Genomic DNA, 17,203 nt, shown 5'->3' with positions numbered 1-17,203 from the left:
GTTTTCATTTGGATTCAGATTCATATTCTTGTTTATACGGAACTAGCTCATTTTGTCTCCTACATCTTGTCGAGGATGCCCTCCTCGACACTATATTCATATCTCCGTAATACATGCTATTTTGTTATTGATCCTTACATTTTTCTTTATTTTTGTATGAAACTATTTTCACCTATTCACATGGATCATTGTCACATTTGTGCGATGGCTTTTCTTATGTATGTCTACTTGTACTTGTTTTCATTTTTCCTCCATGCCTTGTATTGTTAAACTGTTGAAAACATAATAAAGACAAATTTGCCTTTAAAAATAGACTTCATGTTTCCTCATTGCTCACCTCAGTTTTGAAAATTTCATGCAAGCGATATCAGTTAATTCATATATCATGCTGTTGGTATTGATTTTTTCACCCTATTTGAGCATACTGGCACAATCCAGAATTATCTTGGATACAGGCTTATTAAAGTAGTGAGTTTTAACATTTATTCTTTAAGTAGAAACCACCCTTTCTTATTCCCTAACTTTGAATTTTGTAGCCTAAAAAAATACCATACATTTTGAAGGCTAATTTTTAATAACATTTTATTTCCTCTTCAATTGCCTCCTATGGAATATAATTAAATTCTGTGCAACTGATTTGTATGATTTATAAAATAAATATGTGAAAAAAACAGTACAATTGAATATTTTGGGCTGAAATATGACTTCTCTCTGCCTCCAAAATGAAATCCTATACTACGGTGTAACTGTAACGTGTTAGAAATACTCTCTCCTAAAAAAGATGAAATTTGGAGCTGTGCATCAGTACCATTATAATGGGGTATCTTGAAAATATTCCTGAAATGTGACTTCCCCTGAGTCTGGAATTTATTTGGATTAAAAATGATGCCCTTCTGTGCATCAAATTTGTTAATTTTTTATATAATATTTGAGAAACATTTTTTCATTTTGCATTCCTGCATGATAAATGCCTACCCCTTGCCTTCCAAATCGTCTCCTATTAGAATGCATCCGTCTCTTTTTTAAGACAATCTACTGAGCTGACCAAAACTAGTTCTTGAGGCAACCTTTCCATTGGTTGAGATTAAATCTCTTTTCATCCAGACATAAAGAGTGCCCACTTATCCTCTGTAATGTCCTGTAAGTTAATACCTCAATATCTCTATACCAAGTTCACTATATGTACCACTTATGTATTTATGTTGAATAATTTTTATTAAGAGTTTTATAGCATTACAGGAAAAAAAAAAAAAAACACTCACATGTATCCTTTTCCACCAACATAGCAAACTGCACATGTACCTAGAGTGGAACATTTAGAGTACAATGTAATGTAAAGGTAAGAAAGGTCATTGCTAAGAAGGCATACTGTACATGTCAAGTGCTTTATCAAAACAAGCATTGTGCAATAATCTCTACCAGAGTATGGTAAAAGAAACATTAGGAAAATCCAGGAGATCCGTGGGCAAAAGACCGAATATATGTATCCATAGTATGTAAAGATACACTTGCAGTAACATCATTGCAAGCAAATCATTCTAATGCCTGATATAAAATAATGTAGAGAAAAGAAAAAAGCATATCAAAGAGTGCAGGAAAAGAGAAAAGAGAGAGAGAGAGAAAAAAAAAAAAAAGAGATAATAGGAAGGACAAGGATGGCCAGTGCACATGGGAAGCCCCCGGAGCAACCAGATTCTCAGGTTTTTGCAGAGAAAAATGAGTCAAAAGCAGAGGAATATCTGAAGTGTGACCACACTATCCACATGAGGTTATAGGATTCAGACTTGTCATCATCCCATGCAATCATACATTCCACATAGTCTATCTGATTCACTTCACAGGCCCATTCACTCAGCGATGGAGCCGCAGTAAAATGTCATTGTCTAGCGAATACAGACCAGGCCACCGTAATAAAGGGTCTAATTAAGCTCTTTTTAATTTGTTTATAGAAGCCTGGCAGCATGGATAACACAATAATCTGAAGTTAATTTGGGAATTTATCCCCAAGCAGTTTATCTTACAAATGTAAGATTTTATCCCAAAATGGGAGAATTTTTGGCAAGTACCCCAAATATGTTTTACATTGCCAAGACCCCGTAAACTGCACCAGCAAGTGCCTGGGATAGTGGAATTGGTTCTATGCAGAAGCATGGGGCAGTGATAGGACCTAGATAAGATACGGTAATTACACTCTTGCGCATCAGAGGAGATAGACATCTTGTATGTACTTGGCAGTAATTTGTTCCATTCCATATTGCCTGATGATACAGGCAATTCCCGTTCCCATTTCAAAAGAAATGGAGGTGGGTCTGGATATGAACCTCAGTGGATCTGATATATTTAAGATAAAGGATGTTCAGGCCTAGAAGACTGAGATAGTAGAGATTCAAAATCAGTGGGAAGTCATGTCAGGGAGTCTATGAAGGACTACGTCCCCAAATAGTGTTTCAGTTGTGTGTATTCCAGCCATGCACCTGAAGGACTGTGACACGACAGTGGTATCCTCGAAAGAGGAGGGCGAGTCCGACCTTTAAAAACATGGCGCAAGAAAGGGTTGTCCTGTTGGTGCCAGCATAGGAAATTGGAACTTGTCATCATTGGGGGAATAGAAGCAATATAAAACAACGGAGTCAGGGGGCTCGGCCTAGAGGAGAACAGGCCCTTTCCTAAATAAGCATCCCATTTTGCATGGCATGAACTATGAGGGGCATACGGTCTTTTGAGGGTCAATGAGGTGGTTCAGTCCAGGGCAAAGAGGTGACCTCAGGGGAGAAGAGATTATGTTCTAACCAAGTCCACAATTTGGTGGCTGCATGGAAAGCAGTAGCTGGGGCAAGGCTCGCACTTATGTATTTATACATGCGATCATATCCCCCTTAATCGCCTCATTTCAAGAGAGAATAAATTCAGCTAATCTTTGCTCATAGTCAGGCTCCCCCATGCCTCTTGTCAGTTTAGTTCCCCTTCTATGCACTTTCTCCATTTCGCCGATATCCTTTTTGTGAACAGGTGCCCAAAACTGAATTGCATATTCCAGAGAAGGTCTTACTAATGATTTGAACAGGGGCAAAATGATGTCTCTCTCTGAAGCGTACAGTATCTCACAGAAGTGAGTACACCCCTCACAATTTTGTAAATATTTTATTATATCTTTTCATGTGACAACACTGAAGAAATGACATTTTGCTACAATGTAAAGTAGTGAGTGTACAGTTTGTATCACAATGTAAATTTGCTGTCCCCTCAAAATAACTCAACACACTGCCATTAATGTCTAAACCACTGGCAACAAAAGTGTCAGGAATGGACTCGGCAATGGTGGTGGGACTCACCTGCCTTGTGGGCTGCAGTACCAAGGCTGGCCAGCGGGTGCTCTCAGCAGCCAGAATCTCACTCCTGCAATCAGGCCATCACCTGAGGCTGATTGCAGGAGGTGTATTTAAGCAGGGCCAGGCCTGTGATCAGTGCCTTGGTGTATGTTTCCCATGAGCCCCTGTACCTGCATCCTGTCTGCCTGATCCTGATTCTGCTTTGATCCTGACTCTGAACGAACTCCGCCTGTCCTGACCTTGGCTATTCCTGACCACTCTTCCGCTTGCTCCTGGTACCCTGTTTGCCCGTTTGCTATCGACCCGGCCTGCCCGACTACATTTGATTTGTATATATGGTTATCTGTTGGAGGTTGGGTTGTTTGCACTGTGTTATGTTTACCTTGCACTGTGTTTGTGTTGTTTAGTCTTTTAATAAATTGTCTTGTTTACTCTATACCTTAAGCCTGCATTTCCCTGTGTCAGTCCACACACCTCTGGTCATACCCGGAGCTCTGACAAACAGTGAGTACACCCCTAAGTGAAACTGTCCAAATTGGGCCCAATTAGCCATTTTCCCTCCCCGGTGTCATGTGACTCATTAGTGTTACAAGGTCTCAGATGTGAATGGGAAGCAGGTGTTATTGCTCTCACTCTCTCATACTGGTCACTGAAAGTTCAATATGGCACCTCATGGCAAAGAACTCTGAGAGAATCTGAAAAAAAGAATTGTTGCTCTACATAAAGATGGCCTAGGCTATAAGAAGATTGCCAAGACCCTGAAACTGAGCTGCAGCACGGTGGCCAAGACCATACAGCGGTTTAACAGGACAGGTTCCACTCACAACAGGCCTTGCCATGGTCGACCAAACAAGTTGAGTGCACGTGCTCATATTCATATCCAGCGGTTGTCTTTGGGAAATAGACATATGAGTGCTGCCAGCATTGCTGCAGAGATTGAAGGGGGTGGGGGCTCAGCTTGTCAGTGCTCAGACCATATGCCCAAGACCAGGATAAACTTATTTGGTTCAGATGGTGTCAAGCGTGTGTGACGGCAACCAGGTGAGGTGTACAAAGAGTGCTGCCAGCACTGGGGAGCTACAGTTCATTGAGGGAACCATGAATGCCAATATGTACTGTGACATACTGAAGCAGAGCATGATCCCCCTCCATCAGAGACTGGGCCGCAGGGTAGTATTCTAACATAACAACCCCAAACATACCTTCAAGATGACTACAGCTTTGTTAACCTCCCTAGCGGTCTGATTATATCAGTAATTCTGTGCTCAAAGCGGTACATTTTTTTGCATGGAAATATGTAGTTTTTTTTATTGTAGGCCTGTCATTTTTAGGAATAACTCACTGAAATCTGTCTGAACAACAGTCTAGTAAACACCCCGGGTATGTTAAAATTTGAAACACGAAATCATACATTATAATTTAATAAATAATCATAAAAAATAACAATATAATAATAATAAATTTAATTCAATAATATAATCAATCCAAAAACACTGAAATTTTAAATATAGCGCCAAGTTTGCACATCACTGAGCAAAGTCGCAAAATCGTTTTCAGTGTCTGATGACGAATTTCCCCACGAATCATTATCACTCAATTCTGCAAGTAGTTCTAATTTACTATCGCTGTTCTCTAGCTGGTCTAAAACCGCTTTTGACCTAAAGGGACCCTTTTTGGATGCCATGGACATTTCTCAGTTTCAGGGCAGAAAGAACAGTAAAGATGCAGGCAGGGCACAGGACAAAGCACTAGGGACAAAATGTATGTGAAATTCTTTGATACAGTAATGTTTTACTATGTGATTTTAGTGCATTTGGTGAATGTTACTGTCACAATATAGGTGCTCTGCCAGCCCCAATTATTAATTTCTTCCTTAATCCCATACTTAATCCCTTGTGCCCAAATGAAGTACATCCTTAATTATTCCTTCCGTTCTTGTGCCAAATGTTCCCAACTTCAATCAATGCATTTCCCCTCTGTCATCCTGCCAAATGTTCCCAAATTCAATCCACTGTCATCCTGCTTTATGTTCCCAAATTCAATTAATGCCTTTCCTCCCCTGCAATAATGCATTCCAACCCAAACTTCGTTAGACAATTTCCTCTCTGTCCTTTGTGTGTTCATTTGTGTATTCTAGCCCAAACTTCATTAGCTACTTCCCCCCTTTCAGGATGATCGCCCCCCTGCAGTCTCTCGTCCTGCCTCCGCTCTTTGAAGCCGAGCCTCATTGCCGAGCAACGAGGCACGCCACCCTCGGCCCCCCCTGGTTGCCAGGGCGACCGGGAAGCGTCCTACACCAGCTTAAGAAGGCTGATGCCGGGCTCCCCAGTCAGTCTTATCCGCTGCGCAGCCATTGAGGGAGCCCAGCTGCGGCGGGACCCGCATGGCTAGACTCTGCCAAGACCCCCAGTCTAGGTGGAGATTGCCTGCCAGCTGCCTGAGACCCCAGCTGAGGGAGAGATTGCCTGCCAGCTGCCTGAGACCCCAGTCTAGGGGGAGATTGCCTGCCAGCTGCCTGAGACCCCAGCCGAGGGGGAAATTGCCTGCCAGCTGCCTGAGACCCCAGTCTAGGGGGAGATTGCCTGCCAGCTGCCTGAGACCCCAGTCCAGGGGGAGATTGCCTGCCAGCTGCCTGAGACCCCAGTCTAGGGGGGAGATTGCCTGCCCGCTGCCTGAGACCCCCAGCCGAGGGGGAGATTGCCTGCCAGCTACCTGAGACCCCCAGCCTAAATGGAGAGACCACTCGCCTATTCCGGACACCAACATGTACCTGTGTCCTACTTTCGTATCCCTGGGAGACTAGGTACGCTGTCGGATCCATGGGTGTGTTGTTTGCCCTGTTTTACCTGAACTGTTCCTGTGATGACCCCCTACCCCCCTGTTGGATTACAATCTGCTACGGAGACTTTTCCTTTGCCCTAGGTACTGGACTACAAGTATTTTAGCCCCTCCTTGCTGTCCCCCTATTGGCAAGGTCACCCTCCCTGCAATCCCCCCATTGAGTGACTGTCATTTTTTGTCTCAATAAAGCTTTGTGCGCTTGCCATCTGCTCTGTGTGCTCTGTCCTGCCTACCCTCCATCACAGTCACTTTTTGATATTTTTAAATTTCCTGCCAGTTCCTTTCCCGTACGTCCTGACGTTGCAGGGAACGGAACTCGGAAGACAGATGCCGGCATCAGTCAGAGGACATTGCCGGGGACGCTGCAGGGGGGACATCGCGGGAGCGCAGGACAAGGTAAGTGATCGAGGGATCCCGGAGCAACGCTGCAGGGTATTCCCGAGTGTAGCTCGGGGTTACCGCTTGTGGTGCTGAAACTTTACCCCAAGCTACACTCGGGAATACCTCCAGGGAGGTTAAAGAAGCTGAGGGTAAAGGTGATGGACTGGCCAAGCATGTCTCCAGACCTAAACCCTATTGAGCATCTGTGGGGCATCCTCAAATGGAAGGTGGAGGAGCGCAAAGTCTCTAACATCCACCAGCTCTGTGATGTCATCATGAAGGAGTGGAAGAAGACTCCAGGGGCAAAAAATGGTGGCCTCACAAAATATTGGGCTTAATTTGGACATTCACTTAGGGGTGTACTCACTTTTGTTGCCAGCGGTTCAGACATTAATGGCTGTGTGTTGAGTTATTTTGAGGGGATAGCAAATTTACACTGTTATACAAGCTGAACACTCACTACCTTACATTGTAGCAAAGTGTCATTTCTTCAGTGTTGTCACATGAAAAGATATAATAAAATTACAAAAATGTGAGGGGTGTACTCACTTCTGTGAGATACTCCACCTGTACACTGCTGTGTTAAAGGAACACTTTGAAAACGCATCAGATCTCAATGGGGAAAAATATCATGCTGGATATCTATACTGATATGGACTGGGTAATGTGTTAGGAATGTAAGGATGTCCTATCGTATGATGAAAATGAAAATTATCAACCTACAGAGGACTGAATTCAAAGACACCAAATTTAAAGTGAAAAAAATGATACAGCAGGTTAGTCCATTTTGCTCCAATTTCATTGAAGCAACTCAAAATAGTAGTATGTATGGGCCCCACGTGCTAATATGCATGCCTAAAAATGTTGGGGTATGCTCCTAATGAGACAACAGATGGTGTCCTGGGGTATTTCCTCCCAGATCTGGACCAGGGCATCACTGAGCTCTTGGACAGTCTGAGGTGCAACCTGGTGGTATCAGGTGAACTGAAACATGATATCCCAGAGGTGTTCCTTTGGAGTTTGAGGGCCGTTCAGTGGTATCAAATCCTTCGTCCTCCAAGAACTGCCTGAATACTCTCGCATTGTCGTGCGCCAGGAGGATCCCAGGACTCACTGCACCAGCGTAGGGTCTGACAACGGGTCCAAGAATTTCATCCAGATACCTACTGGCAGTCAGGATGCCATTATCTATCCTGTAGAGGTCTGTGTGCCCCTCCATGGATATGCCTCCCCAGACTATCACTGACCCACCACCAAAATAGTCATGCTGAATGATGTTACAGGCAGCATACTGTTCTCCACTGCTTCTCCAGACCCTTTCACGTCTGTCACGTGCTCAGGTTGAACCTGCTCTTATCTGTGAAAAGCACAGGGCACCAGTGGCCTCCACTTGCAAAACCATTTCTGTTTTGGAGGTCGTCTCATTGTTGCCCATCTAGTGCACCTATTGTTAATTTCATTAACACTAAAGCAGCTGAGACTGATTAACAACACCCTCTGCTACTTAACTGACCAGATCAATATCCCAGGAGTTTAATTGACTTGATGCTATACTCTCATTAAAAAGTGTTCCTTAAATTTTTTTTGGGCAGTGTATTTTACTAGCTTTCAAAACTGTAGCTTGGCATTGTATGCTATTATTAAGTTTATGATCTACCAGACCACCCAGATCTTTCTCAACCCTTGACTCCCTAGAATGTATAATGCATGAGCACACCACTTTACTGTTGGTCTATAATCATTCAGTAAAGAAGCAGATACTGAACAGAAGAGACTTTGCATCTGACCATATATTTAGTCTTTGTAAGAGTACACAAATACATCAGGCTCCTGGAAGATCAGAATGAGAATTCAAGTCTTCTTGTGTTTTGTCAGATTTAACATCATGTCAAAGACAGTAGAATAATAAATACAAATATTTGAATAAACAAATATACTATATGTACCTGAACTTTTCTCCACCCCCCTTGAACACGAATGTACATCTCACTGCTCTCACTCAGGTAAATAAGAGTGCCCTCTGGTACTAAATTTGTCCTTTGCAGCATGTCTTCAATGTTTGTAATTGCTGTTGCCTATTAAAAAAAACACACAAAATTCAGCTGACAAACGCAGGAAGCAGACTTAAAAAGTGTGAACAGAGTTAGGAAAAAATAATTTTACCTTGCTGCCTGTGTCTCCACTAGGGAGACTTCCACATAGGTTCAGTCCCTGTAACAACTGGACCAGCAATGAGAGGATAGTCCCCAACAGAAATACAGACAGCAATAAAACCTACACAAATATTTATTATGAATCAGTATTCAGCAACAGCCAGAAGGACTGGTTATAAACAAATCGATCGATAAAACAATATCATTGGATGAAACATGTCGGAGGTGGGGCCTGTGTTGACATCATCACACCCGCTGGAGGTGGCGGCAGTGCTGGATTTACTATATGCAATTCTTTAACATCTTAATGGGAGTAGATATTCAATATATAGATATAATAAAAGCTACAGGTTACACTATGGGATGTCTGATTATTTCTTTTTTCAGAATAACATGCATGGCTGAGGTAAAGTGATGGTACTGAATCCCTGCTGATGTGCCCTGTGGTTCCCAAGTGCCTTTGGAACATCCTGCTGCTGTGATCTTCAATGATGGTCTCTGAGCTTTGGGTGGATGATCCCTGATAAAAAAAAATGCTGTTTTAGATCACCTATAATTTGGGGTCTACTTATCTTCTAGATATCTATATCTGTGGTTCCTCTGTGAAGATACATCATGTGCGACAAGGTGGAAGGATGCTCCGGAATGCATGATATACTGCACTGATGGACTTATTATGAACTGTTCACTTTAGGTGTTATTTTTGTTGGATAGGACTAATGATTTCAATTAGCTGATGATTTACTAACACTGAGATTTACTGTATACACAGTGCAGTTTTTGCATAGAATATTTGTGACAATCGTATTTTTATGTTGTTCTGAGTGCGGCTGTTGTACACCACTTTTTACTCATTTGTTTATGTATGATTCACTTTGCTTGGTCCAGTTTGAGCACCGAGCGCAGTTTTATTCTAATTAAGCATTTCATGTAGTATGTCTGAAGCCTCTAACCATCTGCTGTACCATGTGTGCAGCCCCTAACCATCTCCTGTAGTATGTCTGAAGCCTCTAACCATCTCTTGTAGTATGTCCACAGCCTCTAACCATCTCCTGTAGTATGTTCACAACCTCTAACCATCTCCTGTAGTATGTTCACAACCTCTAACCATCGCCTGTAGTATGTCAGAAGCCCCTAGCCATCTCTTGTAGTATGCTCACAGCCCCTAACCATATCCTGCAGTATGTGCGCAGCCTCTAACCATCATATGTACCATGTCTGCAGCCTCTAATCATCTCCTGAAGTATGTCTGCAGCTTCTAGCTATCCCCTGTAGTATGTCCGTAGCCTCTAACCATCTCTTGTAGGATGTCCACAGCCTCTAACCATCTCTTGTAGTATGTCCATAGTCTCTAACCATCAACTTTACTGTGTCCACAGCCTCTAACCATCTCCTGTAGTATGTCTGCAGCTTCTAGCCATCTCCTGTAGCATGTCCGCAGCCTCTAGCCATCTCCTGTATCCTGTTCACAGCCTCTAACCATCTCCTGTATCATGTCCACAATCTCTAACCATCTTTTGTATCATGTTCACAACTGCTAATTATCTCTTGTATCATGTTGTTTTATTGATTGCATGTAATATTCTCATTTTCTGAGATTGTGGATTTGGGGTTTTCATGTGCTGTAAGCCATAATCATCACAATTATGACAAATCACAGCTTGAACTATCTTGCTTTGCATGTATTGAATCTATCTCATACATTAGTTTGCACGATATTCTAATTTTTCGAGTTTCACCTGTAGGTGTATCATGTGACAGTAGATACAATTGACAATAGATGCATTACACTTGAAAAATACATAGAGCTGTACATGGTCCATGGTCTAGGAGCCATATAAGTTTTTGTGGGGCCAGAGGAAGAGAAAGGGGCCATGCACCCCTCTACACCAGTACAATCTAGTGAGATGAGGTGGCAGGAAAAATAGTATTAGATGGATATGTGCAAATAAAGGGGAAGTCCAAGGCCTGTACACAGATCCCCTGAATCAGTATCAGGTCGCACATCTGGCTGTTCAAGCCACCTGTCCCATATTTTATTATATTTCGTAGGACAGCCCCTGTAAATATAAACCAATTTTTTGCAAGGGAATGTAGAATGAACTTCTATCAACCAGGCTTAAAATGTAGGGGGGGGGGGGGGCAGCCTGCATCCAGTGACATGCAACAAGTTTCCAAGGACTAAGAGGGTTTCATGTAAGAAAGTGGTGAGAAACTTGTCCGCTTCCAGTTGTGAAAAGTAGGACCAGCAGGCATGGTTTAGGGTCTAATGGAAGTGGGGAGCCCATGCAATCATACAAAAATGTAATAATTTGCACCCAGTAGGTCTGCATAACAGGGCAGGACCATAATAGGTGGAAAAAGGTATCTGAAGCCTCTTATTAATGAGGACAGAGTGGGCTCTGCTCTGGGTGATATCTAGAAATTAGAAATTCGGAGTGGGGTGAATTAGGCTCGGTGTACAATATAAAGTTGCATAAGTCTATTAGATAGCCTAGGTGAAACTAGCTTGGTACCTTCCAATATCTTGTCACACTCTTCTGCCTCCATAGACCCAAGATCTGGCTCCCAACGAGTCTTAACTCTGTCTACTGTTGGAGTATGCAGAGCACTATACAATGATGATATCAACTTAGTGGGTTCTGTGCCTGGGATGATGTCTATCAGTGACAGAGACTGAACGTCAGGGAACTGAGCATGTAGGGCATGCCAGAGCTGCAGATATCTAAATATCATATAGTTTGGGAGATCAAAGGGTTTGAAATGTTTTCAGCCCAGAGGTTGAGAGCACCTGGTAGAGGTATAGGACCCTTTTAGAGGTCCATAAATCAATATTGGGAATGCAGATTGGCTCAGGCAACTGGGTATTGTACCAGATGGGAACATGGGAGTGATTGGGGGGGATGTTAATTCACCTCATAGCTAATTCCCAAACATTTCTATGGTGTTGTAATAGGGACTCTTGTATTATCAGGGCTCCCACCTGCCCGCTTCCCCTTAGAATCACCTGTAGGGGAGAGTATGAAAACAACTTGGTTGCCTACAAACTAGAATCTGGTAATGATTAGCTTCAGACTTAAGTTGTAGAAGTGGGAAAGTTGTGCTGCCAGGTAATAGGAATGGAAGTCAAGGAGAGCTGCACCACCCAGTGTGGTGGGCTTTTTAAACTCCTCTGAGCCTGGGGGGTTTATGCCTACCAGATCCCCAAATAAATTAATTAAGGATAGCTTCAATCGTTTTAAAGATTTTGAGAGGTAACAACATAGGGGAGTGCGAGAACATATACAGACATTTTGGCAAAATAATTATTTAAACATATTTATACCAGATCTCCAAATAAATGAATTAAGGATAGCTTCAATCATTTTAAAGATTTTGAGAGGTAACAACACAGGGGAGTGCCAGAACATATACAGACATTTTGATAAAATAATTATTTTAACAAGATTTATTCTCCCCATGACCCCTAGTGGGAGTCTTGCCCAAGATTGTAATGATGGGCCAGTGTCTTATAGGTAAAGCATCATAACATCCAAATACATTCCTATAGTTTCCACATGGGGGCCCCAAATGTTGAGGTGTCATCTAAGTGAAATAGCTAGAGGTTCAGCTGCCAGGGCATATAATGAGGATAAAGGGCAGCATTTCCGAGTCACTCATCCTAGAGGGAAAGAGTCTGACACCCAGCCATTAACGGAAATTGGCAATTGGGTAAAAATAAAGAATTTGTATACATTTAATGAAATTGGGACCAAAACCAAAGCCCCTTAGACATTCCCAGAGGTAGCCCCAATCGACAGAATCAAACACATTGGTGGCCTCAAGCACCACCAATGCTCTGGTACCCACCACATCATGACAGACTTGGATGTTCATATATAGGCATCGGATGTTTATGGCCATAGTTATACCTGGCATGAACCCCATTTGATCAAGGTGTTTGAGCGTTAGAATAACCTGCTAAAGGCATAAGGACAGAACCTTTGCTAGAATCTTGATGTTCACCTGAAGCAGAGAGCGGTATGGTTCAGTTAGATGACGGTCCTTCCCTGGTTTGGGAATTACAATAATTAGGGTCCCCCTCATAGAGTCAGACAGGACCCCCTCTTTAAAGATGTATTTATATAGGGATAATAACTTGGGAACCAGAACCTCTAAATAGGCTGAATCTTAGCAGGGGCCAGAGTGGAAATAGCTGTGGCAATTTCATATGCAGAGAGGGGAGCCTCGAGGATGATCCTTTGTTCCTTAGTCAGCTAAGAAAAGTCTATACCCTGTAGAAAAGACCGAGTTTCTGGACTGTGGCAATCACTTGAGAAGAGTATAAGGATGTGTAATACACACAAAATTCTGAACAATCAGTGATGGGTTAGTGATGCGAGCACCCTGGGAGTCTATCAAAAAAATAACCACAGGGGGTCATGAGTCTTGGTGAGCTAAATATGCAAGCAACTTGCCAGTCCTCTCCCCTTGTTCACAAAATTCACAGTCTACAGAAAAAAAAGCTTTTATTTGGCCTTCTCATAGTGTAATTGTTCTACAAGGCGGGTGTGTGATCATAGTTCAAGAGATTTTTCAGGACAGGGGTCCGTCTTGAAAATATCTGCAAGGGAAGTCAGCCGGTCATTGGCTTGTTGCAAAATGAATTTAAAAGAGGCCTTCAGCCTATTTATGCATGTGGACAGCACCAAGCAGGCATGTAGTTTGAACGAATCCCAAACAGATCCTACAGAGGCCATGTTTCCGTTGGAACCTGATCCTCATGGAAATGGAGAAATATGATTTTGTCTTTTCCTATAACTTAAAAACATTGGTAAAAGCACTAACTACAGTATATGTATATAGCTTAAATATTGATATTTGCATGGTTTTGCACTTAAAATGACCATTTTATGTACTTTTTTTGAAGTGCCAGTAAAAATGTGGCTCTGTCAGTAAATTTCATGATTTTTTGCCAGTAAAAAAATATTGGTGCGGTTTGTAAATTTTGGGCATCCTGTCAGTAAATATCACTTTAGGGAGAGGAGGCGTGTTCTTAACACTGGAAGGAAGTAAAACTTATCATATCATTCAAAGACAGTTGAAAATCCAAATGTCCAACATACGTTACTTGACACATTGTTACCCAGCCACAACCCAGAAACAACATCTATCTTTAGTTAAGTTTCAATGCATTTTCTTCTATAACATGCTAATAAGCCTATTCAATGTATCCTCTTCTGGGCAGTACATGACTGTTTCTATCATTCCTGTACTGCAACATTGTGCAATGTGGATTCACCCTGTGATTAATTTGCAGTTAATAAACAGACACGGAATGAAGCTGTGCTAATCTGCTCTTCACTCCAGTAATTTTAACTAGCTACATTTACCCAACCACACCTTATGACAGAGGAAGATGGTAGCCACAATTGCCTTGGACTTCAGCAAAAGGGGGGCAAGGCTCTACAGGTTACAAGTTATCCTTCTCTCTCATACAAAGGAAAATGGATGAAATATTTCTGTACTTGCTTCCCTATTACCTTTCAAGATCACTCTACTCCACTTTCTAGTTAATTTCTGCATGTTTCTCCTTTTATCCTTTTGGTTCTATCACACTGGAATGTCTTCAACCCATATAGTTACTTACTTTTGGTTCTGAATATCTCCAACATGGCACTATGAAAGGACTGTTAGAGGAAGAGATTGACTAACTATATCGCAATGAAGTGCTCTCCTAACCTTTGATACACTGCCATCACCTCAGAGGTGGAATCTGTTCATTTGGGAAAAGACTATTCTGATTCCCAGCTTCATTTACTATATCAGGATATCTCACATGAAAAGGTAGAATAGAACTTGATTTTCCAGGAGGCATGATGCCTGGAGACTCCACTCTCTTAACCTCAAAAAGCTATGAGACAACAACTGTTCTGGAATGATCTTACACTTTTGACAGACACAAAGAGATACAGGCATACACTCAAAGAGCTCCTTAAAGTCAAGAATTCTACAGCTTATAGCTCCTAGGGTGGGATTTAATTTAAGGTTTCTTAGGAACTTAACCATGCCCCATAACTGCCAAACTGCATCAAATAGTAGGTGTGGCCTAATTTCACTAATGGTGGGAGGGACTTAAAGGGGCATTAAATACCAGGAGTACATTACATACAGAGTGCAGAGTTCAGGGGTGCACTACACACAAAGTGCAGAGTTCAGGGATGTGCTGCACAAAGAGTGCAGAGTTCAGGGGTGCTCTACATGTAGAGTTCAGGGGTTCGCTACATACGAAGTCTATGGGTGAAGCCACAGCTACTAACCCCTGTATCTCCCTTCCACATCTCACTTTCATCCCTCCTCAGCTCTGACCTCTGCACACAATCCCCCTCCACTGTTTTCATCTTCTCCCCCCCTCCCCAAAAGCTCCATCTTCCATGTGTCTTACGATGTTGCTGTGCATAAGCTGAAGCACTTGGCCAACTCTAGTACCTCCCTGAAAACTATAGGCAGCAACGCTTCTCTTACTTGCAGGGAGATCATCCAGTGTGGTTATCAGCATTCGGGCACAAGGGAAAAAAAAGGAGATGACAGAGGGTGCAACTTACCACGTGATGCCTCCCTCCCACCCATGACTTCACTACACCCTGGGCACCTGCATCTCACTTTCTCCCGTCCTGCACTCAGTGGGAACCTTTCAGAAGATTAGATTTGTGGGAGCTACTGGAAGACAAGCTGTGACTTGTATGCACAGAAGCCAGACAAGTGATAGTGGTAAGCAGGGAGCAGAGAGCCTGAGCCAGAGGTGGTTGAACTGAGTTCCACCAAGTTCCAGCTGACAAAAAGCCCTGCGAGAGGAGGTTTATATGCCCTTTCCTGTAGGACCCACTCCAGGGAAGTTCCCAGGTGGGTCTGAGATAATGCAACTTTTCGGATATTTATTTGTTTATATTTTTCAGGTACATGATACTGATACGTGCACATCAGCTCAGGCACTTGGCAGCCTGTGCCTTGGCACATGTATGCACCCAGCAGCATTGTCTGTACTATGGGCAAGTCTTCCCTGGCAACTATGTACGAAACACAAGACTTTTTATAGTGACTTATTTTGAGACCTACCTCCCAAAATAGAAGGCACATTGATAATAGTCACATTCCATTCTGGCTCCAGATCATATCCTAGATAAAACTAGGACACCGGAACAGGAGAGTCAGCAATAGCATCACGGTGGAATTGATCAGCTTAATATGTTATCACTTCTGTGAGTGTTTTTAACCTATGTTTTATAAATAAATAAAGTCTTACTGCACTTAGAGGTCCTGTCTTTTCCTTAATATTTACACAAAAATAAGCAGACCTTTTATTCCAAAATGACCTGATTGACATTTGGAGGGAGGCTAATTCAACAGCAAGAGGCATGTGTTCATGGTCAGTATTCTGAGTTTGACCAAACTTTTATATGATTATTAAGAAAAACTTACATAACAGCTTCAGCTCTTCTGGGAAGACTGTCCACAAGGTTTAGGAGTGTTTCTGTGGGAATGTTTGACCACATTTTTTAATTGTGATCTTAAGATTCTTGCTTTACTCCTAAATTCAGTCTTAGTAAACTATATCCATACACACCAAATAATGTTTATTTATTACCGCCAGGCCTTATACCAAATCTATAGGACCTGACCTTGTTATCAGCAGCCCATTCCAAGTGGGATTCTGCAACCTGTTGAGAAGCTACAGTGGGGATCGAAAGTTTGGGCACCCCAGCTAAAAATGTGTATTAATGTGCATAAAGAAGCCAAGGAAAGATGGAAAAATCTCCAAAAGGCATCAAATTACAGATTAGACATTCTTATACTATGTCAACAAAAGTTAGATTGTATTTCCATCATTTACACTTTCAAAATAACAGAAAACAAAAAAATGGCGTCTGCAAAAGTTTGGGCACCCTGCAGAGTTAATATTTTGTACTGCCCCCTTTGGCAAGTATCACAGCTTGTAAACGCTTTTTGTAGCCAGCCAAGAGTCTTTCAATTCTTGTTTGAGGTATCTTTGCCCATTCTTCCTTACAAAAGTCTTCCAGTTCTTTGAGATTTCTGGGCTGTCTGTCACGCACTGCTCTTTTAAGGTTTATCCATAGATTTTCAATTATGTTGAGGTCAGGAGATTGTGAAGGCCATGGCAAAACCTTCAGTTTACCCCTCTTGATGTAATCCCCCATGGATTTTGAGGTGTGTTTAGGATCATTATCCATTTGTAGAAGCCATCCTCTCTTTAACTTCAGCTTTTTCACAGATGGCATCAAGTTACCATCCAAAATTTGCTGAAATTTTATTGAATCCATTTTTCCTTCTACTCATGAGATGTTCCCTGTGCCACTGGCTGCAACACAACCCCAAAGCATGATTGATCCAACCCCATGGTTAACAGTTGGACAGAGGTTCTTTTCATTAAATTCTGTGCCCCTTCTTCTCCAAACTTACCTTTGCTCATTCCGGCCAAAAAGTTCAATTTTAACCTCATCG

General features: G+C 42.3%; 1 protein-coding gene across 3 annotated transcripts in view; it reads right to left on the bottom strand.

The window, feature by feature from the left end:
• Nucleotides 1-17,203, bottom strand: part of COL15A1 (collagen type XV alpha 1 chain) — a 1,471,644-nt gene that overhangs the window by 271,229 nt on the left and 1,183,212 nt on the right. For all 3 annotated transcript variants that reach the window (XM_089690361.1, XM_089690362.1, XM_089690363.1), the window contains one exon: nt 8,498-8,626. In XM_089690361.1, the coding sequence (XP_089546487.1) occupies nt 8,498-8,626 (129 nt within the window). The remainder of the gene's footprint in view (nt 1-8,497; nt 8,627-17,203) is intronic.

Source organism: Staurois parvus, unplaced genomic scaffold (genome assembly GCF_062004578.1).
Source record: "Staurois parvus isolate SC_StPar_1 unplaced genomic scaffold, SC_StPar_1.0 ptg000527l, whole genome shotgun sequence".
NCBI lineage: Eukaryota > Metazoa > Chordata > Amphibia > Anura > Ranidae > Staurois > Staurois parvus.
Note: the sequence above shows the minus strand (reverse complement) of the source record. Positions and strands in the feature narration are given on the sequence as shown.